This window comes from Capra hircus, chromosome 17 (genome assembly GCF_001704415.2).
Source record: "Capra hircus breed San Clemente chromosome 17, ASM170441v1, whole genome shotgun sequence".
Lineage (NCBI taxonomy): Eukaryota > Metazoa > Chordata > Mammalia > Artiodactyla > Bovidae > Capra > Capra hircus.
In genome coordinates, this window is record NC_030824.1 from 8,273,475 (window position 1) to 8,301,282 (window position 27,808).

Consider the following 27,808-nt stretch of genomic DNA (forward strand, 5'->3'; position numbering starts at 1 on the left):
GTCGTGTCCGACTCTTAGCGACCCCATGGACTGCAGCCCACCAGGCTTCTCCACCCATGGGATTTTCCAGGCAAGAGTACTTGAGTGGGGTGCCATTGCCTTCTCCGATCGCTCAGCCTAGCTCCCAACAACTCCATCAGCTCGGAATTGAGCAGGACGCCTGCGCACTGTAGAGAGAGGCGGAGCTCAGGGGAGACTGACACAGGGCTCCGCCTACATTCTAGCTCCGCCTCCCGGAGTGGCTGCCAGGCCAACTTCCTATTGGCCGCCGAGGAGAAAGCAGACATCCGGTTTGCGTGTCTGGCCGCCGGAGGTGGAGGCAGCCATGGTGCGATTCAAGCATAGGTAAGCAGTCTCTTGCCAACAGCCCCTTGCCCGGTCCCCGCGGGCCTAGCCCCGTGCTCACTTCCCTCTCGCCCGCCACAGGTACCTGCTCTGCGAAGTGGTGTCTGACGACCCCCGCTGCCGCCTGACTCTGGAGGACCGAGTGCTGGGCACCCTGGTACGGGACACGATCGCCCGCGTGCACGGGACTTTCGGTGCTGCCGCCTGTTCCATCGGCTTCGCGGGTGCGAGGGTGCTTGGGAACCGGGCGGACGGCGGGGCTTGGAAGGGGCAGTGGCCACAGGAGGGAGAAAGGGGCACGAAGGACCCCGGGAACTGCCAAGCCTTGTGTACTGTCTGTCCTATGTAAGACCCCATAGATGGCAGCCCACTAGGCTCCTCGGTCCCTGAGATTCTCCAGGCAAGAACACTGGAGTGGGTTGCCATTTCCTTCTCCAATGCATGAAAGTGAAAAGTGAAAGTGAAGTCGCTCAGTCGTGCCCAACTCTTAGCGACCCCATGGACGGGAGCCTACCAGGCTCCTCTGTCCATGGGATTTTCCAGGCAAGAGTACTGAAGTGGGGTGCCATTGCCTTCTCCTACAGGACACACAGTTGTATGTAAATAGGAGCAGGCCCTCTCAACATCCACACTACTGTCATTCACTTTTACCATATTCTTTGAATTCCAGAGGTGATCCACATAGGCATAGCTGTCCCACCTCAGGTGAGACTCAGATGACTGAAAAACCTACATAACCCAGTTATAGGACAACTTGGTTTTCATCCAGGGGCTGGAGAAGGTGGATCTCTGCACTAGTCAGTGCATTAGAAGAACGTTTTAAATTCTAAATTCACCAATTCTTAGTGGTGTGTAGGGCACTGGATGTTTCTCCCTTCCGTAAATGAAGTGTTAAGTCGCTCAGTCTTGTCCGTCCCAGGCTTCTCTATCCGATTCATGAAATTCTCCAGGTAAGAATACTGGAGTGGATAGCTGTCTCCTTCTCCAGGGGATCGTCCCAACCCAGGGATCAAACCTGGGTCTTCTGCATTATAGGGGGATTCTTTACCATCTGTAAATGGGCTGTCCTAATTTGTTTTCCCCTTCAGAAATGAAGTTTTTACTTACTGATGCATTCTAAGTGCCACTGTCTTGAGCCATCTCTGATCTCTAGCATGTAGGCGTTCAATCATCCAAAGATTTTTAACCCATCCCTGACAGTCCAGTTCCCCAAATGATTTTTTTTCCCCCTGCTGTAGTGCGATACCTCAACGCCTATACCGGAATAGTGCTACTCCGATGCAGGAAGGAATTCTACCGGCTTGTGTGGTCAGCTCTTCCCTTCATTACATACTTGGAGAACAAAGGACACCGCTACCCATGTTTTCTCAACACCTTACACGTGGGAGGTAGGGGTGCATGGGATATGGCTGGGTTTGTAACAGGTTCAGCATCGATCTTCTGTGGTAGGTGGGTATTCCTGCTCTCCTGCTAAAGGCAAGATACTTTTTCCGAGCTCTGCTAGACTCTGAGGCAAATACTTTCCACAAGCTGCTGACCACAAAGCTCTTACCTGTGCCAGGTACAATTAGAACATGCCAGAAGTTCCTGATTCAGTACAACAGGAGACAGCTGTTGATCCTGTTGCAGAACTGTACTGATGAAGGTAAGGGATGCTAGCCCTGTGCCCACTGAGCAGGGACTGCCCATGGCCTCTGGCTGAATGAGAGGTCACTCATGCTCTTCACCATGCTCTTTCTGCAGGAGAGCGGGAGGCTATCCAGAAGTCTGTCACTAAAAGCTGTTTACTAGAGGAGGAGTCCGCTGGGGAGGAGCTTTCCGATAGCGGCGGCGAGGAGACTGCTGAGCCAATGGAGTGAACCTTTGCACACTGTGCTGTGCCCAGGCCTTGGGGTCCACCCACTGGGATGGGACATTCTGAGAGGCAGCAGCATCTTCTGCAGTTCCCAAACTGGATGACTGCGGACCAAGAGGCCAGGTGACCAGCTCAAAATGGACTTACTTAAAACTAACCGAAGTCACCTTTACCCAGCATTGCCTGGTTAAGTGGTTCTGCAGTTGTGAAGCCCCTGTCCTTATACGCATCTTTGTATCTAACAGCAGGTTTAATAAATGTATTTGGCTTCTGTTAGCACTTTTCACTTTCATGCACTGGAGAAGGAAATGGCAACCCACTCCAGTGTTCTTGGCTGGAGACTCCCAGGGACAGGGGAGCCTGGTGGGCTGCCATGGGGTCACAGAGTCGGACACAACTGAAGTGACTTAGCAGCAGGAGCATTTAGTGTGAATGTGAAGTTCATGGTTGGCCTAGTCTCTTTCCTCTTCCATCCCTGGCCTCAGTAGCAAGACCAGCTCCCTGTGTGGTCCTAGATGTATAGCCTCCCACTGGAGACCTAATATTCCTGCCCTCGGTTGGGCCCTAAGCAACCCAGGTCATTCAGAGAAGCAGTTTTGAAGTTTACTTGTCCACAGTGCGGGGCATGTAGGATCTCAGCTCCTTGACCAGGGATTGATCCCAGGTCCCTCACAGTGGAAACTCAAGAGTCTTAACCACTAGACATCTAGGGAAGTCCCCAGAGTAATAGTGTTAGTGAGACACAGCAACTAAACCGGCACAGATCTAGAGCTGGTCTCAATGACCCAAAGGACCTTAAAAATAAACAGATTCTTTGCCAATACCTAACCAGGTAACCTGACAAAAAATAATAATACAATTCTTACACTTTTGAGTGGGGGAAAATATCTTTGTAATAATGATGTCACTCATTATTCAAAGTCAAATAGCAGCTGCCAACATCTGGTTGTTTTCTGCAGTTCCACCCTTCTCTATTGCCTTATACCTGCCTGGCGCCCGAAGGTAGGTGAGACAATGCACTCACAGGAATTACGAGAGACGAGAGACATGACCCGTTCTGATCTACTACCTACTAAAGACACTTCAAGGAGATACTCTCTCCTTCATAAAATGGACATCACTCAAAAGTCCCTTACATATTAATACATTTAACAAACATTTGTCATTTTAAGAATGGGAGGGTAGAACTAATGAGCCCAGATCAAGAACCCTTTAGGCCTGACACTAGTTAAACACATGACTCCATGAAAACAGAATTGCTCAAGTTCACAGCAGCTGTTACCTTAACCTATTAAGAAATATATGTCTAGCTGACCTGAAATAAATCTTAAAAGAAACCAGAAAGCTCACAATGCTTATGCAGGTGATTTATTTCAACTATTTGCCTTCATAGTCTATTATACCTAGAGGTCACTTTATTAAGCAGCAAAATAATTCACATCACTCAAATTCATTCAGCTCAAACCAAGGTGTAAGACTGCTCTAGACAACAGGGAGGCAGTGGGGGGCAGGGGCTGGGGGAGGCATCCCCACTGCTTTCAAACCTGTCCTGCTCTGCCTCCGGGTGTGCCAGAGTCCTCTGTTTCTGTAATTCATGCAGGCCACTGTCACTTGAAACAAGTTTGACCTAAAGGCTATCAGGTCCTAGGGCCTCCTTAGTCAATTACAGTTACAACTTTCTGTGCCAAACAGAAGGTAAAACCCTCCATCACACATACAAGCACAACCTGGGTCTGACACCACAGCCTGGTTGTCATAAGAAAAACTATAATTCAAGCTGGGTATCCTACATCCATTTTATTCCCATCCCTCTGTTTCTTTAACGAGAGGAGTACTGAACAAATAGAAAAAGATTCAACTATTTTTAAAAGACACACCAATAGGTGTGCTGAAAGCAAGGTGCCCTAACACTGGTTTGGGCTGCTCCAAGAGACTAAAACTTAAGTTGGGGTTGAGAAAAACTAATTACACATGGGTCAAAAAGACTACCTGGCAACAAACTAAAAACCTTGGCAGGAAGAGCTCTCTTGTGAGTGTCAATACTTTATTTTGGTGTAAAGACGGGAAGCTGGAAAATACACTGTATTTAAAATTTTCTTGGTTCCCCCTCACATTGTGGAAACCCCCTCCCCCCAGAGCTAATCTGTTCAAACTCAAATACTTAAAAATTACAGCAGCAAAACAAAAGCGCAAATAAAAGAAAACCAGATGGAGAGGTTAGCCTGGGCCAGTAGTGTCACTTGGTGTGGACGATGGAGGTGCTGAACAGGAGCTTCTGTTTCTGTTTCTTTCTTTTCTTTCCTCCTTTCTCTTCTAAACAAAAAACAGAAAGGACTTAGCTTAGAATGCCACCCTTTTGCCCCCTGGCCAGTTTCCACTGATGGGAGTCACAGGGAACACCAGTGCAGGTTCTGGAATTAGACTGCCTGGATTCAAATACCGGACCTTGCACTCTCTGGGTGTTTGTCTTCAGACACATCACTTAGGTGCCTAGCCCAGCTCATCTGTAATGTGAGTTATACCCATTTAATAGGGTTACTGGGAGAATAAAATTGGCACAATGCTAGGCGTGTAGGAAGCACATCATAAATGCTAGTCGTGAATACTACAGAGTGGGGGTGTGCTTTGAGTTTGACCTCCATCTATCTACTAGCCACCTTCACCACCTCAGGATTCAGAAATCTGTAAGGCTGGGGAAAAAAAAAAGTTATACAGAACTTCACAAAGTCCTCAAGAATTAGTCTGGGGTACAAAAAGGAGCCATCTGATATACCAGATGGGATGTTAGTTAACACTAGAATGCGAGCCCTGAGGTTCAGAGGGAAAGCGACAAGTGATTAGTGATCAGTGCCCGTGGATCCAGGAGGAAACAGCCCCGAGCCGAGCACCCCGCTCCTGTGCCTTTACCAGAGAGTGGATCTGAAGTCACCGGTGTGTCCAGTTTCATGAAGGCTGCTTCAATAGCTTGGCTGAAGGAATTCTGGAAACTGGGCACAGGAACTCGGTCTGAGTTATCACTCTCCCCATCGCTGTCCACAGGGGCAGGAGGACCTAAGGTGTTTTCATCTAAAAAAGATCAGTGTTAAAATTGCAGAAACAACTCCAGAGCCTTCTACTTTCTGAAGGGGTCCAAGCTTCCCCTTTATCAGAGGGCCATTCTCACCTTTCTTTGGAGCAGTTTTGGGCCATACATCTGCTTTTGCTTTTCCAACTCTCAGCATCTGCCAAAGTGGGAAAAGGAAGGGAGAGAATTTAAGTTACTGATCCTATTTCTTCTCCAGACTCCTACCTTGACACTGACTGGTACAGGGGACAAAGAATCAACTACCCCGACTGGGAAAAAATTTTCTGGATATTTCTTTTCCTAACACAGTGTTTTCGTCATGTCACCTATTATCCTGAACTGACAGTGAAACTAACGAAGTGGGAAACCAGAACCTGTTCTGTTCCTTAGGAAACAGGTAAAGAATACTGCAAAGAAGGCACAAGAGATTTATACTCTGATTTTGAAGTGGGGAATCCCGACTTTGTGTCATTCCTTTCTTCTGGACAAGATTTTCCTCCTCTTCTGGAGATGCCTAAAAACATCAACATTACTCCTCTTGCAGTAAGGAGTGTACAGGACCTTCCAAGTTTAAAACAAACCACCTGCTGAGCAAACCTCATTTACCTAAGGCCACAAAAACCAATTTAACTTTATCCCGAAACTGCTCCCACAGCCCTCATTACCTTTCAGTCTTTGTTTTTCCAATAGCTCCTTAACTATTAACGTTTAGATTCAGCCATAAACCAGATTCCTGGAAGTACAGTAACATCAGATCCCTCCCGAGAGAGGAACTTTTCATCTCAGTTGGCCAAGGCCAGCTCTGTAAGTGCTGAAGGTCACTTTGCATCCTATCTACCACACATGCCACGCCACCTAAAGCAGGGTGCATTGTACCAAGAAACAAACCCCACAAGATTCACACCAGCATGCCTGTCCTGAATGTGTCCCAAACTGGGGCTTGTATATTGTGCAAGATAATTCAACTGGCAGATACTGATTTCACTGATAAACTTTCTTCATCATGTACTACTGTGAAAATCTCCCTTGGCCCCCAAGAGTTTGGGGTCTAACAGTACAACATCTGAATCATCTTATAAGATCATTAAAAATCACCTATATTTTAATCTCGCCAAAAATGTTTAAATGTTTAGCCTGGGTCCACTCATGAAGCAACAATCAGAAAATCTACAGTGTAGGATCATCTATAAAGCAACAGGCCTGGATGCTTCAAAAATACCCATGTGGTTTAGTCACTAAGTCGTGTCCATCTCTCGTGACCTCATGGACTGTAGCCTGCCTTCTCTGTCCATGGGATTTCCCAGACGAGAACACTGGAGTGGGTTGCCATGCCCTCTTCCAGGGGATCTTCCCGACCCAGGAATCAAACCAGGGACTCCTGCATTGCAGGCAGATTCTTTACCAACTGGGCTATGAGGGAAGCCCCCAAAATATCCATGCCACATGTGAAAAAAAAAAAAACAGAAGCCAGGGGAACTGTTATGGGTCAAAGGAGACTGAGGAGAGCTGACACACTAAATGCAACGAGCAGTCTGATTAAATCTGACCAAACAATACAGGGCACCGAGACAAATGGGCAGACAGCAATGCGTGCCATCTTAGATGGTGTCAATCAGCTGCATGTCTTTGATGCAGCAATGGTAACTGTGGGCATACAGGAGAATGCCATTTGAGCGGTACGTATCTCCCAAGTATTTAGTGGTGAAATGTCATTCATGAGGTCTGTAACTTACTTTCAACGCACCAAAAAGAGAAAAAGCAAATATAGCAGAACAGTAACTACTGGTGAATCTGAGGGAAAAGTACTATGCATTACACTATCCGTTCAACTCCTTAAGTTTGAAGTTTTTCAAAATATAAAGATGAAAAACACAATGGCAGTAAAACCTAGCTAAAAAAACAACTCAGGCATTGACCTAACTCCTGGGAGCCACTTGCTTATACCTCTGAAACCAAGTAGTTCATTTTCAGGATCAGTCTCAATTATTTCATCCTTGACTTCAAGGACTCTCCTCACCAAAGTTGAATTCCTGCTTATTTCTCAGCACAAACTGCCATCTATATGTGAGAAACATCTGTATCAACTACCTGCTTTAAAGAACTGTTAAGTAAATGAGTCCAAACTAGTCCCCAAAAAGTGAACACTAACTTCCTAATGGGGTGCTTGTCAACCTGTCTGTCCATCTTCCTCAGTTATCAAATGCAGGAATGCTGACTGACTGCTTAAAGACTGATACTGATTTGACATCAAATCTTACTAGCCTGGTGCTCTCTTCAACCCATCTCAAGAAGCCACTTTGGCTAGTTAGTTATAGGATAACCAAAACAACCTTCCCTTTCGCAAAGCAAAGAATGGTTTATTATATGTAACAGATACATACCACCTAAGTCAGAGGTCCCAGAACTAGGGGCCAGTTAAAATTGACTGATATATCCCCAGCCCTTAGATCAGTGTTAGTACACGAATAATCCAGTGACTTGTTAAATAATTAAAACTCTGATTCTTCCTCAGCTATTCTTGGCTTCTGTCCTTGGTAAGTTTATGATAGTATCTGAGACTAAATCCATGAGCTTCTCTTTAAAAGAGCCTTCCATGATTTTCAAAGTCAGTGCGATATTAGCCTGTAAATCTTCCTGTCTCCAGCAGAGAAATTTCCAGCAAGAACAAGCAGCAGAATTCATGTTAAATGCCCATGGGCTGCTTTACAAGCAGAGGGTTTACCTGGGCAAAGGAAGGGAAGGGAGAGTCTTCTTCCAGACTCCCAACGCAGAATGAAGGACTGCCCTGACTGGCAGTGGGTGACAGAGGGGTCAGCAGAAAGTCTGAAAGGGAATCAGAGACCTGATTATACAAGTCAACTTAATAAAACAGAAGAGATTAGCACCGAATCAGGTCTGGATAATTAGCAACACTGCCTCAAAAAGCTAAACCATGATCTACCTTCAACTCTGCCATGTGCTAATAAAGCCAAGAACATGGCCTACTGTTCACACAAGTGATCAGAATAGGGAGAGAAAAGTTTCAAGGTTATGACAACACTAGAAGGCATTGCGAAATCCATTCCCACAGTAAGAAAAACCCTTTCCACGTGAGCCAGCTCTCAAGGTGTAGGTATTGGATGTCATGGACTAGTTTTATATGGATAAAAAGCTTTAAGAAAAAGAAATGAAATGTAATCAGGTCAGCCTTTATGTCCTAGCCAGCAGATGTCTATGACCTGGGGAATATTCAGTTAGAATTCAAAACACATACAGCAACAAAATCCAGCAAAATGCAAGCTTTTCCTTGCTACTCCCTTCCCTAGGTTGTCTTCTTCTCCATCCTTGCTGACCCAGAGCTGAACATTTCCCACAGATCGGCCCACTCACTGCCCTGATCACTGCTGGTAGGGAAAGGCCTTTCCACAGTCAGCCAGGGCTCTGTGGTACTTTTATTTCTAGGCCCATCCACCTGCTCTTGCCTGAATGTGTTAAAGCCCACAAACCTTCAGAAAAGCTAGTCTGTGAAAATGCAATCTCTGAGTCACAGATGACGCAGTCAATGTTTTGCCACGTTCCTTTGTACAGTGGCTCTCGTCTCAGTTAAACTCAAGAGCGTGATGGCTGTGTGGCCCTTAGACTCTAGTCCCAGTCCCTGCCACTAGCCAAGCCCCGGCCTTCGTCTCAGGCTCCTAAATCTGCGAAGTGACAGGCAAATCATCACAAGAGTCACCAAATGTTCTGATCTTGGACAATTCACTGAAAATACCTGAGAAAAATAAATTTTAAGTATCAAAAACTATCTGCCAGGTGGATGAAATTGTAACTGTTTAATTTCATAACACAGTAATATATTCTATATATAAGCAAAACTGTTTTTAAAAAGCTGACAGCCTCTCAATCCTGATCTCAGTTCATAGAGTGGAACACTGTTAGTGGTCTGGAACACAATCATCCCAGGATTTGTCTATACATTTAGATATACAAACCTACATTGAAATGCTTTGTTTTATGTGGGTTTTTTAACCCCAAAATGGTGTCATGCCTTGTCTTTTTCCACAAATTCCTTTCATCTTACAGGTTCGGGAGGTGAGCTATCTTCCTTTTCAGTAGGTGTAAAGAATTTCATAGTAAAAATTTGTAATTGAGCCATTTCCTTACCAGTAGACTTTGTAGGCTGTTTCCTCCATCCTCCACCATAAACAATGTTACAATAAGACATAAATAAAGATGTTCACACATACAGAGGGAGTACTTCGAAGGCAGAACTAGAAATAAAACAGCTGGGCTGCAGAGAAGAACCTAGGTTTAACTGTCCTGCTGTACGGGCTGCCTGAGGTATTCAGAAGCTAGCAGGGCATAAAGCAGTCGGTACAGCCAATGGAAAAGTGAATCAAATGTTACAAATTTAGTGTATCTCAGGAATCTATTAACTACCCTCATAAAATCAGTCCCCTAAAGACCCACTATGCTGAGGTCACTGTTGTAAATTCAGACACTAGGGCTCGGCTTAAGGTCTACGGCTGGTGGTCAACTTTATTCTCTAAATCCCAACTCCATTTACCTGCTTGGGAACCTGGACTTCTGCTAAGAGGAGAAAGGGAGAGCGCCCCATGGCCCTCAGTGCTGGTGGAACCCAAAGCAGAATCAGAGGAGCAGGTGTAGGAATTGAAGGCAGGAAACTGCTGTAGATTCTCCAAGGGAATGTGGACTTCTGGGTCTGCAAAGACAAGATGAGAACAGCAGGCCCATTTACAGAATTCTTTTCCAACAGTTATGAATGGTCAATACGAATCTCCCAGGTATACGAAGGATGGAGACAGCTTTAAAAACCAAATTTATAATATCTGCCACTTTATGTCTTTAATATAAAACCCTTGTTTTAACTATTCATGTTAAAGCTGGGTGATAAACCTGGGGGTTAATCATACTGCTCTATATAATTTTTCAAGATTTCCATAAAATAAAAAAAAGTTTTTGTTCTTGAAACATCAGTTTCCTCACCTGTTAGGACTTGTGCCAAACAGCTACACACACCAGGATGCCAGCTACATACTTATCCCAGTTAGAGAAGTAAAATTTGTATTTACCATACCATGTGGATTCAAAATAGTCAAGTCTTTTCCCTAGCCAAGGATTCAACTCCTTGTTTCTGGAGGTTAAGCAGGCCCTCATGTCACAAAATCTTTAGTTCAGTGAAGCTTATGTTGCGGAACCAGATTAAAAGACTCTACTTAGAGCTCAAGTCTAACTCCCTGCACGTATTTCCTAGTATGTCAACAGGTTTCTACTATTTCAGACTCTCCTGGTAAACTAGCTATGTATAGATGTCTCCAGAGTTGAAGGCGAGGCCAACGACGTACCCAGAGTGCACATGGGCCAATTATCCCCAGCATTCAGCAGATGTCCAATTCCCTAGCCACACCCCCACCCTGGGTTTTTTCCACCCACTTTGCCAAGGATGAACTCACTTTTACTCCTTACTATGTGCTATGCACTTTGACCAGCGCCAACTTCAATTCTCTCAGGAAGCCCATAAGGGAGGTACTCTTACAACTCACGTTTAAGAGTTGAAGAAAGCAAGTGGCAGAGCTGAGCTATGACTGGGCCGGGCCTGGGCCTCTGTACAGTGATGCACAGCTGCGCTAGTCACAGATGAGCGCTCCGGAACTTACACTTGCCCTGCTTCTTGTTCTCCTCCATCTCAATCCGGCGCTCTCGGCGGCGTTCCTCCCTGGCCTTCTTCTGGCGCTGCCGCTTCCTCTTCTCAATGTCATCTGCGGGGTGGTGAGGTGGTCAGGAAGCAGACCCAGGACAACGTGGCAATTAACTCCTTCCAGGTGACTAGCCGCTAAGGGCACAAGGGAGGGCCCAGCTGGACTGGATGGAGAGTATCAGGAGATTCGGAGACTCATGACAGAAGTCCTTACTTCCTTCTACGTTGGGTTTTTAGTCATAAGAATCCCTGAACTCCACTAAAAAAGGAAAGCAAAGTACAGAGCATTCTCACCTGAGAATATCTCTAGGGTTTCCTTAGAGACCAGAGGAGGCTGAAGAGCCAGTTCACAGATGCTGAACTCGCAGGTGAGTGGCAAGTGAGAGAGGTATCTATGACGCTGTCGCACATCCTGCAGGGGAAAAGGGGCTGAGGCTCAACTAAGTAAGACCAGCCATGACTCTGAGAGTAGAGGTTCCCACCCAGATACCCAGCAGGGAGACACACTCGCTCAGATGGCACTGCGGCTCAGAGCAGCGCTCAAGTTATCGCCATTTTGGAAAGCTGAACAGAAACTGTCAATTACCCTACAGTAAGGTAGAATAAGCAACCAAAAGCAATTATTGGGTTTGTGATGCAAATGAATTAATTGAGCCCAGTAATGAATGATACAAAGCTGATCAGCTGTTTCTGATTTTCTGGGGGTCCACAAAAAACAGGTAGAGTAAGGAAGACAAGAGTTATTTATTGGCAAAAAATCTGGGAACCACCGACAGAATTAATGGTAACTGGGAAGGCAGACAAAGCAGGTTTCCCTACTGAACAAAGCTTGGCCTGAAACAATAAAAATGAAGCTGATTTAATTTTCTTTTTATCCTTTTTCTTCACATTTGATAGAAAGGTTATAGTACATAGAAAGTCTCTTCATATTTAGCTTTTAAACTGTGATCAATACAAGGGTGATTCTCAAAGGGCAAATATTCACATATATTATCAGACAATAATTCACAGGTATCTGCTAAGCCAAAATTCATAAGCTACCTTAAAGCCTCCAAGGACTTTGTTTTCTTGGCCATTTCTCCCAAGCAGTAGGAAGAAAGAGAAACAAAAACAAACATCTCAAATGAAAGCAGGAGACCTCTCTACCCCCAAAGCACAATCAAGGAGCCGGTGATACAGACAGCAGTGGTGGGCTGACCCAATAGAACCCCCACATGGCAGGGGAGCCCCATTTGAGTTTTTAAAAATTCACAGGCTCCAAAACACACAAACACACTCACACACACAAAAACCAATGGCCTTTGAAGGTCTGTGAACCTGGATTGGCTAGGCCCAGCACAGAGAGATGAGGTTAATGCAGCTCCTTGCCCCTCCACCTCGCAAGGCAGGCCCTCACCTCAGACATGGAGTAGCCGGAGATCTCCACCACCGTGGCCGAGATCTTCTCAGGGCTCTGCTCCAGGCTGCCGTACTCCCGCACGAGGCAGCGCACGTTCACAGGGTGCAGGAACATGTGCTGCCCGTCCTCCGCTGAAGACACGCAGATCCGTCACACCATGTTCTCGGCCAGTCAAGTCGGGGCCCTCCTCGTACCCAGCCCGACTCTCCCTCCCCAGGCTGAAAGGCACAACAGGCCCAGCCACCCAGGATCTGTGCCGCTGCCTCACTCTGCTGAGAGAGCCAGACCACTTCTCTGAAACATCCAGCGGCACCCAGCAGGCCCCCTCAGGGAGGCTCACCTTGGTAAAAGTAGTAACAAGGAGAGCTGCTCAGGTGTGTGACGCTTGGTTTGCTGACGGGTTCCCGCTGGCTGGACTCGGTACAAATGGTCCCTTCTCCAAGATTGTCTTCTGCTAACTCCAGGTCCTCACAGGGCTCTGACAACCCCTCAGGCTCTGGTTCAGACACTGTTTCCTCCTCCTCTACCACAGGGAGAGCAACAGGACGAGGAGGACCCAGAGGACAAACTTCGGTGGTGTCTTCATCAAAAGCAGACAGGTACTCTAGCACGCCCTGTTGGGACAAACCGCAGGTTATAGGAAGGACATGTGGCAAAGGCAAGAACCAAGCTCTCAAGGTCTATCTTAGCTGCCACTGACTTAACACTGCCGAGGAAGAACACACCGGGGACAGCACATAGGAAAACTTTTTAAATAGTTTCTTTAAAAAAAAAGCACATAGGAAATACTCATAGTTCCCTTTTCTCCAGATCTAACAGTGCCTACCAGCTGGAGAAGAATGGTGGCCACTAGTCGGTAACAAGGACACCAACCTTCCTGGGTTGAAAAACGGACTCCTTCGCCAAGGGAGCCATCAGCACCAGTTGTTCCAGAGCAGCCACGACACCAGGGACCTCCCCTCTGCTTTCAGCCAATCCTGACAGAGCCTCTTCCCGAGCCTAGAGCACCAGAGAGAAAACCAGAAATGTATTGAGTCTGAAGGACCAAAGTTTACAATGGCCCCTCGACAGGAGCAAAAGTTAAAAGGCAAAAAGGAAGAGTCTAAGTACTTAAAATTCTCAATCTTTAAAGCAAGCAGGAAGCAAAAGGTACCTGGTACTGCAATGGGATGGTATTCTGCTTAGCATCTCTGACAGTGATAATGACAACACTACACAAAAGCTTCCTGAACAGAAATTCAAGGACACAGAAGTGGTCTTCTAGTTTTTATGAACTAAGCTTAGAGAGAGAGAACCACTGGAGGAAACAAGGGTTTGTGCAACTCCCACCTCAACCTGGACAGATCTACTCATATGAAGCTTTCCTTCTCCCTGAAATGCATTTGAACTAATGCCCTGCATTACAGAAAGAAAATAAAAAGTAAATACAGAATCCTGCCCAAAGAGGACTTGTGAGTCAGGGAGAGGAATTCAAATACCAGCTTCACCTCTTACTACTTGTATGTCCTCAAGTAAATTACCTAACCCATGATTCCACTTTCCTCATCTGTGAAAGGGGACATCTGTTCTATCACACCCAGTTATGAAGCTACATGAAATAAATACAAGAGCAGTACGTCAGCACAGGGCCTGTCACAGGCCCTTTCATCAGGGCTTTCATTGTTCTAACAGACCAGTGATTCTCAGAGTGTGATCTGGGGGTGAGCAGCACCAGACTCCCCTGGAACTTGTTATAATGCGAATTATTAACTTTAATGAGCCTAGACCTACTGAATCAGTCTCTCAGGGCAGAGCCCAACATCTAGCGATTCTGCTGCCTCTTAAAGTTTAAGAATTCCTATTGTAGAGGACACAGGGCATAGGGAATGCTGTATTTGGATACTGCTGCTCCCAAAACCCTCAGCAGGCATTGGTAGAGCCTGCTAGAGAGGCCATAATAATTTCTTCACAACGTTCCTTAAATAAAACATTTCCAAAAATTAATCCAGGCGCTTTCCTAAAAAACAAACAAAAGCCTATGTTGCTTAATTAAGGGCACAGCTAGGGCTTTCCTGGTGGTCCGGTGGTTAAGAATCCATGTGCCAATACAGAGGACACAGGTTCAATCCCTGGTCAGGGAAGATCCCACGTGCCACGGAGCAACTAAGCCTGTGCGCCACAACTACTGAAGCCTGAGCACATTAGAGTCTGTGCTCGGCAACAAGAAAAGCCACTACAATGAGAAGCCCACATGCCTCAGTAGCCCCTCCTGGCCGCAACTACGGAAAAGCCCACGCACAGCAATGAAGACCCAGAGCAGCCAAAGATAAATAAATTTTAGAACCAAAAAAGAAAACAGCTAATCTAAGAAACTCCAGCGTTTTAAAATCACCCTGACTTGATCTTTTCAGTTCCAGGAAGCTCCTGAAGAACCACTAGGTCACCCTTTCCCTCCTATCACCAAAGCCCAGGGCAAACCTGCTTTCTTAGCTATTCCCTGCTCATCATCTCAAACGTGGGTGGTGCTGAAGTAGCTAATTTCCAACCCCTGCCCCCACTTCCAGGGCTTCTCCTCACCTTTAGCTCCTGGATAGCTGCCTCAATAAAGCAGGACTCGGGCGTGTGCTTCTCCTCTGCCAGCTGTCGCTCCAGCGCTGCTTTCTCTTCCTGCACCACCCGGCACAGCACCTGCTCCTTGGAGGCCAGCAGCAGCTTGGAGTACTGGCTGTGCTGTTCATCTGCAACGCCAACGAGATCACAGAGAGGCAAAACTCAGAGCTCACGGCTGTGTAGCTAAATAGCAACTTTCATATACAGCTTTTTTCCTAAGGTGAAAATAGAATGACTTAGTGTATTTTCCTTATAAGAAAAATATTTAGCAATGACCCTTAACTTGAAGTTTACAACTCCGACTCTGTAACACAAGAAAGCTATCCTAAGACAACCAAAGATGTAGAAAAAAATTAATGTTCTGGGAATTCCCTGGTAGTCCATACTTTCACTGCTGAAGGTCTGGGTTCAATTCCTAGTTGGGAACTAAGATTCAAAAAGTAATATGATGCGCACCCCAACCCCGCCCCGCAAAAAAAAAAAAAAAAACTTCAGTAACAAAAAAACTGCAACCAACTAGTAAGTCCAATAAAGAGACAGTGACATGATGGTATACTCATTAAAGAGAATTTTGCAGACATTAAAAATGCTTTTCTAAGAAGGAAGCATTTAGTGACATGGAGAAATATCCACATTACATTGGGGGGGAAAAAAACAGATGCCAAACAAGAAAACAATTCCAATCTCACAAAAATATAGAGGTATAGGAAAAAACTCTACAATTAACATTTTGGGGTACCTCTGGGTAAAAGGATCAAGGATGATTTACTTCCTTCACATCCATCTCCCATATTTTATGGACTTAAAAAACCCTGAGATAACTATTTATAAATCTGAATGTGTGTCCTTCACACTTTTTCCTATACATTTATATATCCATGTTCATAAATAAAGATCTAGATCTATTTCTTTTTTTACCTTCTATATTGTGTTAGAAATGAAGATATATTCTAACGAGTAAGTTTCTTGTGGACATTTAGGTTATTGCCAATTTCTATTACGACTGTAACAAACAAAAAAACAACCGTAACAAAAAAATCCCAATACATGCTTTTTGGTACAAATGATTTCTTTATGATACTGAATCAAAGGTTGGGTCTATTTTATATACTATCTGCCCCCCTCACATACACACTAAAGGCTGTATCAATTTGAACTCCTACCAAGAACAAGAGTGCCCACTTCCCCACCCCTGCCAAAACCCAGCACAGGCATACTTCAGTGATATGCTTGTTTGGTTCCACTGTAATAAAGTAAGCATCACAATAAAGTAGGTCACAAATTTTTTTGTTTCCCAGTGCATGTAAGAGTTATTCTTACACTATTCTGTAGTCTATATGCTAGCAATAGCATTCTGTCTAAACAATGTAGATACTTCAATTAAAAAACACTGTTAAAAAATGCTAACCATGGGCTTCCCTGGTGGTTCAGTGGTAAGGAATCCACCTGGAAATGCAGGAGACACAGGCTCAATCCCTAGTCCGGGAAGATCCCACATGTCTCAGGGCAACTAAGCTCATATACCCCAGCCACTGAGCCTGTGCTCCAGAGCCTGGTTGCTGCACCTACTGAGCCCGTGTGCCACAACTACTGAAGCCTTAGCACCCTAGAGCATGTGCTCCACAACAAGAGAAGCCACCACAAGGAGGGGCCCATGCACCGCAACCAGAGAAAAGCCCACGTAGCAGTGAAGACCCAGCACAGTCAAAAAGCAAAAAACTGCTAACCATCATCTGGCCATGCAGTGTTGCCAGAAACCTTCAACCTGTTAAAGCTGCATGTCCGTGAGGCACAGTAAAATGAGGTATGCCTGTATTTGCCTCATCCTCTGTGTGTGTGTGTCACTGTTACAGGCATTTGGATTTGCATTTGTGTAACTCTAGACAAAGTTAAACCTCTGTAGAGACTTGGGAGGTTATCCAGATATCCTCTCCTGGGAAATACTTTGCCACAGGCTTAGCCTATTCTTCTACTAGACTGTTAACTTATAGAACATCTGTATGTTCTAGACATTAATCAGTATTTTAAACATGAAAATCTTCCCTTATTTATCACCTGTTGACTTTAAGGAGTTTTGCTGAATCTTAATTCTCATAAAATCAAATTTATCAATCTTTTATTTTATAGCATTGATGGTTTCAGCTTGGTTCAAACACATTCCCAGGTAAAACCCCAAGGATTTATAAAGATATTTTCCTTTAAAAGTTTTGAATTTTGTTATTCTTGATTTTTCAATCCATCAGGAATTGATTTTTATGAATGTTATGAGATAGGGATCTAATTTTTTTCCGTAAGAGTCAATTGTTTCAATACCATTTATTGAAAATCCTCTTTTGCCCCAAACTGAAATGTCACTTTAATGCTCATCTCCATTGGAATACAGAGAATACAACCCCTTGCACTTCCCTACCATTAAGCACTGACCACACTCTAGGTCCAAATGCCTGGCTACCAGTCTGTCTCTTCGATTAGACTACCGAGTTCCTTGATGACGGGTGTCAAGACTGGCTGACTGTGGAATCCCCCCCAAACTGGGCACAGCGCTAGATACTACTCAACAAAGCCTTATGTGTATTTTAATTTTTCATTTCACAAGTGAACTGAACTCAAAATCAAGAGTTAAATCATTTTCTGCAAACTTCACCCCCAACCTACTGGAATCCTATGTCTAACTTGGAAATGCTAGAAATCGCTAGCTTAAAGGCTCAGTTTTTGACAGTAGAAAGACATACTCAAGTAGCCTTAACGGATATACCCACCATTATGTGTTCCCCAAATTAACCAAACTCACCTCCAAGATGAATAGGATGGTCTACATTCATCCACTTGGATTTGGGCAAGGCCACCAACACCCCTTTCTCCCTCTTCATCAGCTGCATTGTAATGGTATCGCCAACAACATACTGACGTGACTCTGTGGCAACAACACTGTAACATGGACATTCATATGTAGAAGGGCAAGCAGTTGGCAGACTGAGGTCTAATCTAGCAAACACCTCCATCTTACCTCTTTAGATCCTTCTTATGCACAGAACTGTAACAGATGGGACATTTACTCCAGGTCTTCTCGCTCAGTGAAAGATAGTGCAGGATGCATGCCCAGCAGAAGATGTGTCCACAACGGGTTATCTTGGCTGCAGTAGGTGGATATAGGCATATTGGGCAAGATGGCACTTCATGGCTACAAATGCGCTGAAACAAACGTCACCACAGGTTAAACTGCTTTCAGAATGGACTAGGGACTGTCAAAGCCTCTTCCATCCCCCTCCTCATCCCTATACATCTCTAACACATCTTCATAATACTGTTCAACAGTGCAGGTATATGCACAAGAGCACCTCAAGCAAATCATTAAGGAAACCAAAATAACAACATAATAAAACCACCATATAACAGGTATTTTCGGGGTTCGGCATCAAAAGGAAAAAATGACAATCAATATAGATCCCATTAACAAAAGAAGACTTATATGTACACATACATAAAGGCAGGATACCCTGGTGGCTAAGATGGTGAAGAATCTGCCTGCAATACAGGAGACCTGGGTTTGATCCCTAGATCAGACAGATCCCCTGGAGAAGGGAATGGCAACCCACTCCAGTGTTCTTGCCTGAAGAATCCCAGAGAGAGGAGCCTGGTGGGCTACAGTCCATGGAATCACAAAGAATTGGACACAACTGAGTGACTAACGCACATACACACACACATGCATGAAAAGGGTCTAGAAGTAATGTACCAGTTATGGCAGAGAGTGAAGAGGAACTAAAAAGCCTCTTGATGAAAGTGAAAGAGGAAAGTGAAAATGTTGGCTTAAAGCTCAACATTCAGAAAACGAAGATCATGGCATCTGGTCCCATCACTTCATGGGAAATAGATGGGGAAACAGAGGAAACAATGTCAGACTTTATTTTGGGGGGCTCCAAAATCACTGTAGATGGTGACTGCAGCCATGAAATTAAAAGACACTTACTCCTTGGAAGAAAAGTTATGACCAACCTAGACAGCATATTCAAAAGCAGAGACATTACTTTGCCAACAAAGGTCCATCTAGTCAAGGCTATGGTTTTTCCAGTAGTCATGTATGGATATGAGAGTTGGATTGTGAAGAAAGCTGAGTGTCAAAGAATTGATGCTTTTGAACTGTGGTGCTGGAGAAGATTCCTGAGAGTCCCTTGGACTGCAAGGAGATCCAACCAGTCCATTCTGAAGGAGATCAGTCCTGGGTGTTCTTTGGAGGGAATGATGCTAAAGCTGAAGCTCCAGTACTCTGGCCACCTTATGTGAAGAGCTGACTCATTGGAAAAGACTATGATGCTGGGAGGGATTGGGAGCAGGAGGAAAAGGGGACAACAGAGGATGAGATGATGGATGGATGGCATCACTGACTCGATGGACATGAGTTTTAGTGAACTCCAGGAGTTGGTGATGGAAAGGGAGGCCTGGCGTGCTGCGATTCATGGGGTCGCAAAGAGTCAAGACACGACTGAGTGACTGAACTGAACTGAACTTCCAACAGGAGTCAGTGAGACTTCCACATTATGTCTGTTTTTTCCCTAAACCAATGCATATAGAACTTAAGTTTCATAGGCTTTCCATGTCACTTTCAGATGATTTTATGAATTTTCACAGTAATGAGAGTGCAGGCCTTGGAGTCTATCACTTTGAAAGGTATTCTACATCATATAACTAGGAGTAACAAAGGGATACCCAGAGCCTGTAACTTCAAGAGAAGACAAATGCAGCAGTAGCTTGGACAGAAGTACAGCTGTGGGGCTCATTTCACCTGTCACAAGGCCAAGGCCAAATCTCATACTGATGACTACACATGGCTACCAATGAAGCAGTGTACATCCTATGAGCCCATGCAGGGTCAGGAGGATAACCGGAGTTCTCTATTCCCCTGCTTATGTCTTCCCAGAGGAGAGGAAGTAGCAGACAGGACTGCTATTACCCTATTGCCCTCCAATGCCTAGTCCTGCAGGAGCCAAGTAGCAGAAAATCAACTTTAGACGAAACCAGCAGTGATCTCTGGAAAATGCCCACAGTAAGGCCAGACAGAAAGCTGGATCAGCAGCAAACTCAGCCAAAAGCTGCTTTCACCACGGTCCCTCTCTTGAGTTCACTCTGCCACTCTCAGCTCATAAGCTGAGCTGAACTACTCACCACTTGTTCCACAAAGTCCCAGTTGACTAAGGTATCAGGATCAGCAAAATGAACTGTGTAGTCTTGGTCTTCAGACACCACAAACTGGCAGCTAGAAACAGGGAGAGACAAGAGGCAGACTGTCAGAAATCACCAACAAGCCCTCAGCAGAAAGTCACCATCTCTTCACTTAGAAATCAAACGCAGGAATTAGCAGCCAAGGTTTGTGAGGCACTGAACTAGAACTTCAGCCTGAGTTCCAAGTCCTGGCCTTGGAGGGAATTCAAAAAAGACTCAGCGGGTAGGAGTCCAAATCCATGAACTCTGTTTCCTTACTCCCAGGCCCAGCCAAGCTGCCTGCAGGCCCTCCCCTTGAACTAAAATTAGCCCAGACGGTGGCTCCATCAGCAAGAAGGAAACCAGATGTCCTTCCTCACCACCAGAAACCGCCAGTCTTCAAGGCAGCAGCAAAGACTGTCCCCACTCAGTCATCTGAGTACCAGGACTTTTTGTTGTTGTTTGTTTGGGGTTTTTTGGGGGCTATGCAGTGTGGCTTGGGGATATCTCAGTTCCCCAATCAGGGATTTAACCCAGGCCACGTCACTGAAAACCCAGAATCCTAACCACTATACCACCAGAAACTCCCACCAGTTTTTTACATAAACTACTAAATGGTTACTTCAGTCTAGACCCAAGGTCAAACTTTACATGAACTAAGGTCACACAAAAGGAAAATAAAAGAGAATCAGTATTTGAACAAATGCATGCCAAACACTCCAGCGTGGCATTCAATTCTCCCTTAAGTAATTCCTCCTCCTCTATATGTAAGAGGAACAGCAAAGTGGTTAGGTAAGTTACTCAAGGTCTAAAGCAAAAATAAGATTTAAATCTGGATTCAATTCCAAAGGAAACATTTTTACTACCTCATCACAATACTGAAGCATTAATTTATTTAAGTATTATATTCTTTTAAACACCAAGAACACATGCTTGAAACACATCTGTGTTTTCAAGACCAGGTGAGAAAGAGAGGGAGCAATCAACTCCCTTTCCACCTCTCCCACAGTTGCTTAAAGGAAGCCTCTCAGTACCACAAACACCCAGAGGCTCAATTTCACTCCCCTCCTAAGAGCAGAGGTACTCACTTGGCTTGCAAAAATAGTTCCTTATTAAAAGGCTTATGCCCCCACTTGTTCCTTTTTCCCCAGCTGCCATGTCCACTGCCTTCGAAATGACCAGCCTGGCCACGGGGTTCAAAAGTGAAATTCAACAAGTGGTTCAGGTTGATCTTCTTCGGACCAGAGAACTGGGCAGGGCTAAACTCTGCCCGTTGAGCCTCTGCTACCTAGAGAGAATGAGAGCAAAGCAGAGGATTTCCAGTTAGGATGACACTTGCTACATGACAGTAGAAGCCAGCACCCCTCCTCCTACACGGCTTAAACTATGAGCTAAGTAAAACACAGGTTTTTATTTAGTAAACAATCTTCCTAGAAGGGGTAATGAAAAGGCCACCCAAGATCTAGACAGGGGTGGAAAAAAAGAGCCTCTAACACACAATTACAGATACTTATAAACTATTTAGTCTACCCTAAGTGGCAATTAACCATTACATGACAAAACCCAGCACGAACTCCTCTAGCTATCTTGAACACAGAGATTTACTTACTGGATTAATGCTTCCACCGTCCCACAAGACTCCGATACTTTCACTCTTGCTAGTTACTTGCTCCCTGGTCTGTTTCTGGCCAACATTGAGTCTGTGGAACTACACTCTGGAGGCGGCCTGCAGGCAGCTGCTAACTACCAAAGGCTTCAGGATCCTGCCAGAGACCTCCCATCTAAGACACACGCTGCTATTCACTGTTATTAAAACTGACAGAATTAGAGCACGTAGGCACACTAGCTCTGTGTCCAGAAATAAATCCAATCAGCACATTCCAAAACAGTTTAACAAGAAACCAGCTATGAGAAATGCCACTGCATGCAGAGATGGAATCTTTATCATGCCGGGGCTTTTTCAGTCCACCTGACATTCCCAGACTGAAGTGGTACAGGTACCTGCTTTGAGCCAGTGCATTTTCTAACCCCACTTTTCCACTTAAATTTCAAAAGCACTTGCCCCTGTCACTAAATCCTAGTAAACAGTTGCCTTACAAGACTATATACCATGACATGAGTCTCCTATTATGCTTTAGTATCGGATGCAGACTGTTCATGGCTTTTCCAGTGCTAACAAAATAATGCAACGATAAATACACTTGACAGATCTTTGTGCACAAATATTTGAGTGCCTACGATTACTTCTTTTGAATGTATAGTAGGAATTATTGAATCAAAGGAAATTCAAATTTAAGGGTTTTGCTGCTTATTAGTATATATGCAGCACTTGCACATGTGATAAAGAAATCTAAAGAGTACAAGATAGGACACAGTCAAAGATACCTTCCATTCCAGAGGCAACCAATATACCCTCTTGAGATCTTTTATGCTTATGGAATCAGAGCATATAACCTTTATGATTGAATACAGCAGCACAAGATATAGTCAGACAAGCTCTTATAGTAACAATATATCTTCAGAATCAACACTCCACACACACACACCTCCACCCCATCACTATTTATGTAACTCACCACAGGAAGCACAGGACTTCCTGGTCATCCCTTATCTCTTACTCCCTAGATTCTCATCTCCAATTGGCTCCACTTCCCCTAATCAGTGTTCTACTCCAATGCCCCAAACTTGGTTAAGAGCTTGTGTTCACTCAACAAAACCCCCCACATTCTCATCCTCTACCTTCATCTTTTTACTCTAACTGGCCCCCCGTCTCTGACACTGCCCATCATAACTCCTGATTGCAACTTCCAACTTGTTGCCTCTCGGTTCCTTGACATCTTCTCCTCTGATCTGCTTACCCTCTACCCTACCTCTGCTACACACTCCCATGAGCATCCCACCTAGAGCAGGACTGTCCGATGAAGCAGCCACTGCTATCCAGGCACGTTGGCTACTGAGCATTTGATATGTGGCCAGTACCACATTGTGAAACAGCATTTTAGCTATATGGGATTACCTATATTAACATTAATTTCACTGTTTTTACTGTTTTACTGTGGCAACTAGAAAACTGTTACATATGTGGCTTATTTAGCCTTTCATTTTTTTTGCACTGGAGGATAACTGCTCTAAAATGTTGTGTTGGTTTCTCCTGTACAACAACATGAATCATCCGTAAGTATAGAGCTACCCCTTCCCTCTTGAGCCTCCCTCCCTCCCCTCCCCCAATGGCTTAGCATCTCAACTGGACGGCACTGCTCTACAGTCCAGACCGTGGTGGTAACAATTCCACCTCTTCCACCATCATAGCTTTGAGCACTCTACCAGAATCTCACTCCTTTCCCGCTTGTTTCTGTTAGTTCTGATTCTGACAACAATTTCACCTCCACTGGGATCTCCAAACCAGTGATCCAATCCCCTTCTCCCCAAAGTTTTTTTCCTTGGCTCTGATTTCACGATCCATTGCCCCATTCTCTTTGTTGACTGTACTCATCTGGCAAAACTTTCCCCTGATTAATCCACACCAGCATCAGAGCAAGTAAACATGGCTGAAGCTGTGCTGTGCCAACCATACCATGCCAACCAGCCTCAGTAAAGCAGACTTTTGTGCGGCCCAGCAGTCACACTAAAATCCAATTACACTTCTGTGCTCCACTGATTCCCCCCGGTCCCCGAGACAACTCCTCCAGTCCTCAGGTTTCCAAACCTTCTCTCTCAGCTCCTCTTTGATATGTCTCTGAGACAGTAAGAACAATTACAGAACTCCTAGGCCGCCTGCCTTCCTCTCTTACTGTGGATGAACTGGGGAAGCTCTTAAGCCAATTCCTCAAAAAACTCAAGGTCACTTTCAGCAACTCTCTCCCTTTTCTCTTCATCACCTTTTCCCTCTCACCAGAACAATTCCATGAGCAGAGGTATGCTGCAATTTCTTGAACCTTAAAATCTCTTTTGCGCTCACATTCCCCTGAAGCCACTGCCTCACCTCTCTGGTCCCCTACAAGAGCAAAACCACTAGAAAGTAATTATCTAAACTTGCTCTTTCTTCTTCCCATTCTCTCTAAATCTATGTCAATCAGGTTTTTGTCCTTGCCCACTCCACCAAGCTTCCCTGTTGGCTCAGAGATTAAAGTGTCTGCCTGGAATGCAGGAGACCCAGGTTCGATCCCTGGGCCGGGAAGATCCCGTGGAGAAGGAAATGGCAACCCACTCCAGTATTTTTGCCTGGAGAATCCCATGGAGGCAGGAGCCTGGTAGGCTACAGTCCATGGGTTCGCAAAGAGTTGGACACAACTGAGCGACTTCACTTTTACTCCACCAAAGCAGCACAAGGCCAACAACCTAATCCACCTTCATATTTCCAATATCTAATGGTCAGCTTTCCAACTCAATCTTCTTACCTAGCCTAGAAGCACAAGACAAAAACTGATCACTCTCTCCAAATGGTTTTTAGTCCTCTTTCTCCTGTTTTGCAGGTTCCTTTGCAGGACTGACTCCAGGCTCAGTCCTTGAATCCACTCCCTTTTTGCAACACTCACTCCTTCATGATCACACTTAGTTCCACAGCTGCAAACACCAAGTGTACCTGGTCAGCTCTCTAGCCAAGGTCTTCTCCTTGAACTCTAGATTCAGTTACTAAGAGCCTAACTATACTTAGAGATCCAATAGACAACACTTCTAAATGAAGTTCTTTATCTCAACACCCCGTGTCTCCTCCCCAGCCCAAAACCTTGTACCTCTTGAAACTGTCCCCATTTCGGCACATGGTACCTGAATTGGGCCCCTGTCAAAAACATTAGTCACTATTTCTCTGCTTAGACCCCACATCTAGTCTATTTAAAAATTCTGCTGGCTCTTTCTGCAAATATCTCAAGTCTACTCATCTCTAATCATTATCACTCTGTTTCAATCACTTGAATCAGGGATACCTTAATAAGCTCCTAACCAGTCTCCCTGTTCCCACTCTCCCCTTTAAACTCAAGGGCACGTTCGATACCTTACTTCTCTTCTGAAGCCCCCAGCAGCTTCCCATCTCTCTGAACAAAAGCCAATGTCCTTCAAGGGCCCATGTGATCTGGCCCCTCTCTCCCTTCTGGCTTCATTTCCACTTCCCCATCCACGGCAGCCTGCCTGCTTTGCCTTGAACGCAGCAGAAATGCTACCGCCTCTGGTCCTATGCGCGTGTAAACTCGCTGCCTAACACACCCTTCCTCAAAACTGCACTGTGTGCTCCTGGCTTCCCTCAGGACTCAGAATCCTCAGGGCAGCTTTCCTCACTCACCTCCTAAAACTTGTCTTTAATACTCTCTATCCCTCTCCCTCTCAGTCTACTGTTCTTCAATTTAATAAGCACTTACCATTATATTTATTACAAAACGATCTGTCTCCCCAAACTAAAATATAAACCCCACCCAATGTTGTATTTCAAGCTCTAAATGGTATTTAGTGCACAGTAAGTAAGGAATAAATCTCTGGTGAATGAATGAATTATTCCATGAGTGCATCCATTAAATCTTATTCTATACCAGCTACACAGTATGGAATGTTATGTATGACACACAGTATGGAACAGCAGGATAATATATTTAACCAATAATATATTTAACTTTGATAGCAGTTAGGCTGTTTCCTAAATCATGCAATTACAATGTGGCAGTGAACTCCCTTGTACATAAGTCTTCATGCACTTTCAGAAGATATCTAAGGAACTCCTAGATACCTGGGACTGCTAGATACTATACATGGTTCAGATGGTAAAGAAACCACCTGCAATGCAGGAGACTCAGTTTCAACCCCTAGGTCATGGAAGATCCTCTGAAGAAGGGAATGGCTACCCACTCCAGTATTCCTGCCTGGAGAATCCCATGGACAGAGGAGCCTGGTGGACTTTAGTTCACGAGGTCGCAAAGAGTCGACCGCCACACTTTCACTTCACTTCATATGGTAAATTAATGTCATTAAGTAATGCTATTTTATTATCTAAATATTCCAAAGGGTACCTACAAATCAAGAGTAGTAATAAAAGCTTGATACAAATTAAGGTACCCTAAACTTGCTACAGAGCACATCAGAGGATGAGATGGCTGGATGGCATCACCATGCAATGAACGTGAGATGTTGGCCAAACTCCGGGAGACGGTAGAGGACAGGGAAGCCTGGCGTGCTGAAGGCCATGCAGTCACAAAGAGTCGGACACCACTGGGGCACTGAGCAACAACAACAAATTTGCTACAATGTCTCACAATCCGTGATTATAATGTCTTCTTCCTCTAAGGAAATTTTCATAATCTTTAAGAGAAGAAAGGAGGCAAAGTTCCAAAGCAAGTTAACCCTCAACTACTCAAGACTGCTCCTCTGGCTCTTCAACTACTCAAACAGTCTGAGAAGCGCGGACCTCTTGCTCCACATCTTCTCCAACCACTAATAAACTGGGGGCTGGGGAGTCAGACCTCATGCTTCTCATGCTCTAGAAAGGACATTCTAAAATTCCATACCTCATCTCGTCTTCCACCATTAAAAGAAGAGCTAAAGAGTTTGCTGCTGCCGCCGCCCCTCTGAGGAGGCATCTTATTAAAAGTTTTGCTTTTCTGTGAATTGGAGCGACGGGACTGGTTGATAAAATTTTCATTTTTGGGGTAGGAAGGTTCACGTTTGCGATTGTAACGCTTGGATCCACTTGAGTTCTTTCCATCTGAAAGCAATAAATGTGAAAAAATTAGTTAAGAAACGATACACATACTTGGCCAATTACCCTCCACCTCCCAACGAAATTGTGTTTAAACAAGGGTAAATGGGCCCTTCCATGACCTCCAAGAAATCTGGGCTGGCCCAGACCATTAGTGCTTTGGACAAGACATTACACAGTAAGGTGGATTTCCTTTTTTATTTTAATGAAGCCTAAAGGGTCCCTCCCTCAGAAGGGACACACTACAGATCAAAGCCGTAGACTCAGTTCACAATGTCTTTCTTTATAACAGAGCTTAACCACTGCTCTTGCAAAAGTCCATTCAGACACAGTAATAGAAAAGGAACAGAAAAAGTCTGTCTATATCAGGAAAAAGTACTTTATCCAGAGGCAGGAAAAAAAAACATTCTTCTTAAATTACTGCAGCACAGCTAGATCCTATACTGCAATGGTGTGGTCTAGTTTCCAGCACATATATATTCCAGAGGCACAAAAACAAAACAATAATTACATAATGTTTTAAAGGTCAAACTGAGAGGCTACTAAATTCACAAACGAAGGACTCTAACAGTATATCAGCCTAACTTATATCCTCTTAAAAACTGCTTCCTGCTTTTTCTTCTCCAGTTACCAGAACGTATGTTCAATTTTGGAATTCAGAAAGAAAAAATTTGCCAGTGCCCACAGAATACCAAACTATAGTGTTTAATTTCCTTTTAGTCTCCATTTTATACACTCATCACACACTTCCACAAAATGATAAGCATATAAGATATAGTGTCTTCCACTTATTAACCCATGAACTATTTCATGCAGCCCTAGGCTTCAAAAGCAAGATTAATGGCCACACTGTACCTACTGTATGCTTACATACATACATACATAACATAACCAATTTGCTTTGTAGCTTTTGACTGCAACTCTTTGTGACCCCATAGACTGTAGCTCGCCAGGCTCCTCTGTTCATGGAATTTTCCAGA

At 44.6% G+C, this 27,808-nt stretch overlaps 2 protein-coding genes across 2 annotated transcripts in view; one reads left to right on the plus strand and one right to left on the minus strand.

Annotated features, from left to right (window-relative positions):
* Positions 236–2,476, plus strand: POP5 (POP5 homolog, ribonuclease P/MRP subunit). The gene is made up of 5 exons (XM_005691570.3): positions 236–345; positions 427–569; positions 1,584–1,733; positions 1,907–1,990; positions 2,089–2,476. Exons 1-5 carry the CDS (start codon positions 326–328, stop codon positions 2,202–2,204), a joined length of 513 nt encoding a protein of 170 aa, XP_005691627.2. The 5' UTR covers positions 236–325; the 3' UTR covers positions 2,205–2,476.
* RNF10 (ring finger protein 10) overlaps positions 3,553–27,808 on the minus strand; it is a 34,783-nt gene continuing 10,527 nt past the window's right edge. Inside the window, exons 2-17 of the mRNA XM_018061127.1 lie at positions 26,638–26,834; positions 21,235–21,434; positions 20,111–20,201; positions 17,955–18,139; positions 17,739–17,875; positions 14,915–15,075; positions 13,232–13,357; positions 12,699–12,972; positions 12,356–12,489; positions 11,254–11,371; positions 10,919–11,020; positions 9,808–9,963; positions 7,987–8,087; positions 5,364–5,421; positions 5,108–5,266; positions 3,553–4,513 (exon numbers count right to left, since the gene is read on the minus strand). Coding sequence (XP_017916616.1) covers positions 4,437–4,513; positions 5,108–5,266; positions 5,364–5,421; positions 7,987–8,087; positions 9,808–9,963; positions 10,919–11,020; positions 11,254–11,371; positions 12,356–12,489; positions 12,699–12,972; positions 13,232–13,357; positions 14,915–15,075; positions 17,739–17,875; positions 17,955–18,139; positions 20,111–20,201; positions 21,235–21,434; positions 26,638–26,834 — 2,276 coding nt within the window. The 3' untranslated portion in view covers positions 3,553–4,436. The remainder of the gene's footprint in view (positions 4,514–5,107; positions 5,267–5,363; positions 5,422–7,986; positions 8,088–9,807; positions 9,964–10,918; positions 11,021–11,253; positions 11,372–12,355; positions 12,490–12,698; positions 12,973–13,231; positions 13,358–14,914; positions 15,076–17,738; positions 17,876–17,954; positions 18,140–20,110; positions 20,202–21,234; positions 21,435–26,637; positions 26,835–27,808) is intronic.

What these genes read in the sequence shown, in the direction of transcription:
- POP5 (XM_005691570.3), top strand. Translation starts at nt 326, where the DNA reads ATGGTGCGATTCAAGCATAG. An exon ending in CTGTTCCATCGGCTTCGCGG is followed by an intron (nt 570 to 1,583) that starts GTGCGAGGGTGC and finishes CCCCTGCTGTAG; the next exon opens with TGCGATACCTCAACGCCTAT. An exon ending in GCAGAACTGTACTGATGAAG is followed by an intron (nt 1,991 to 2,088) that starts GTAAGGGATGCT and finishes CTCTTTCTGCAG; the next exon opens with GAGAGCGGGAGGCTATCCAG.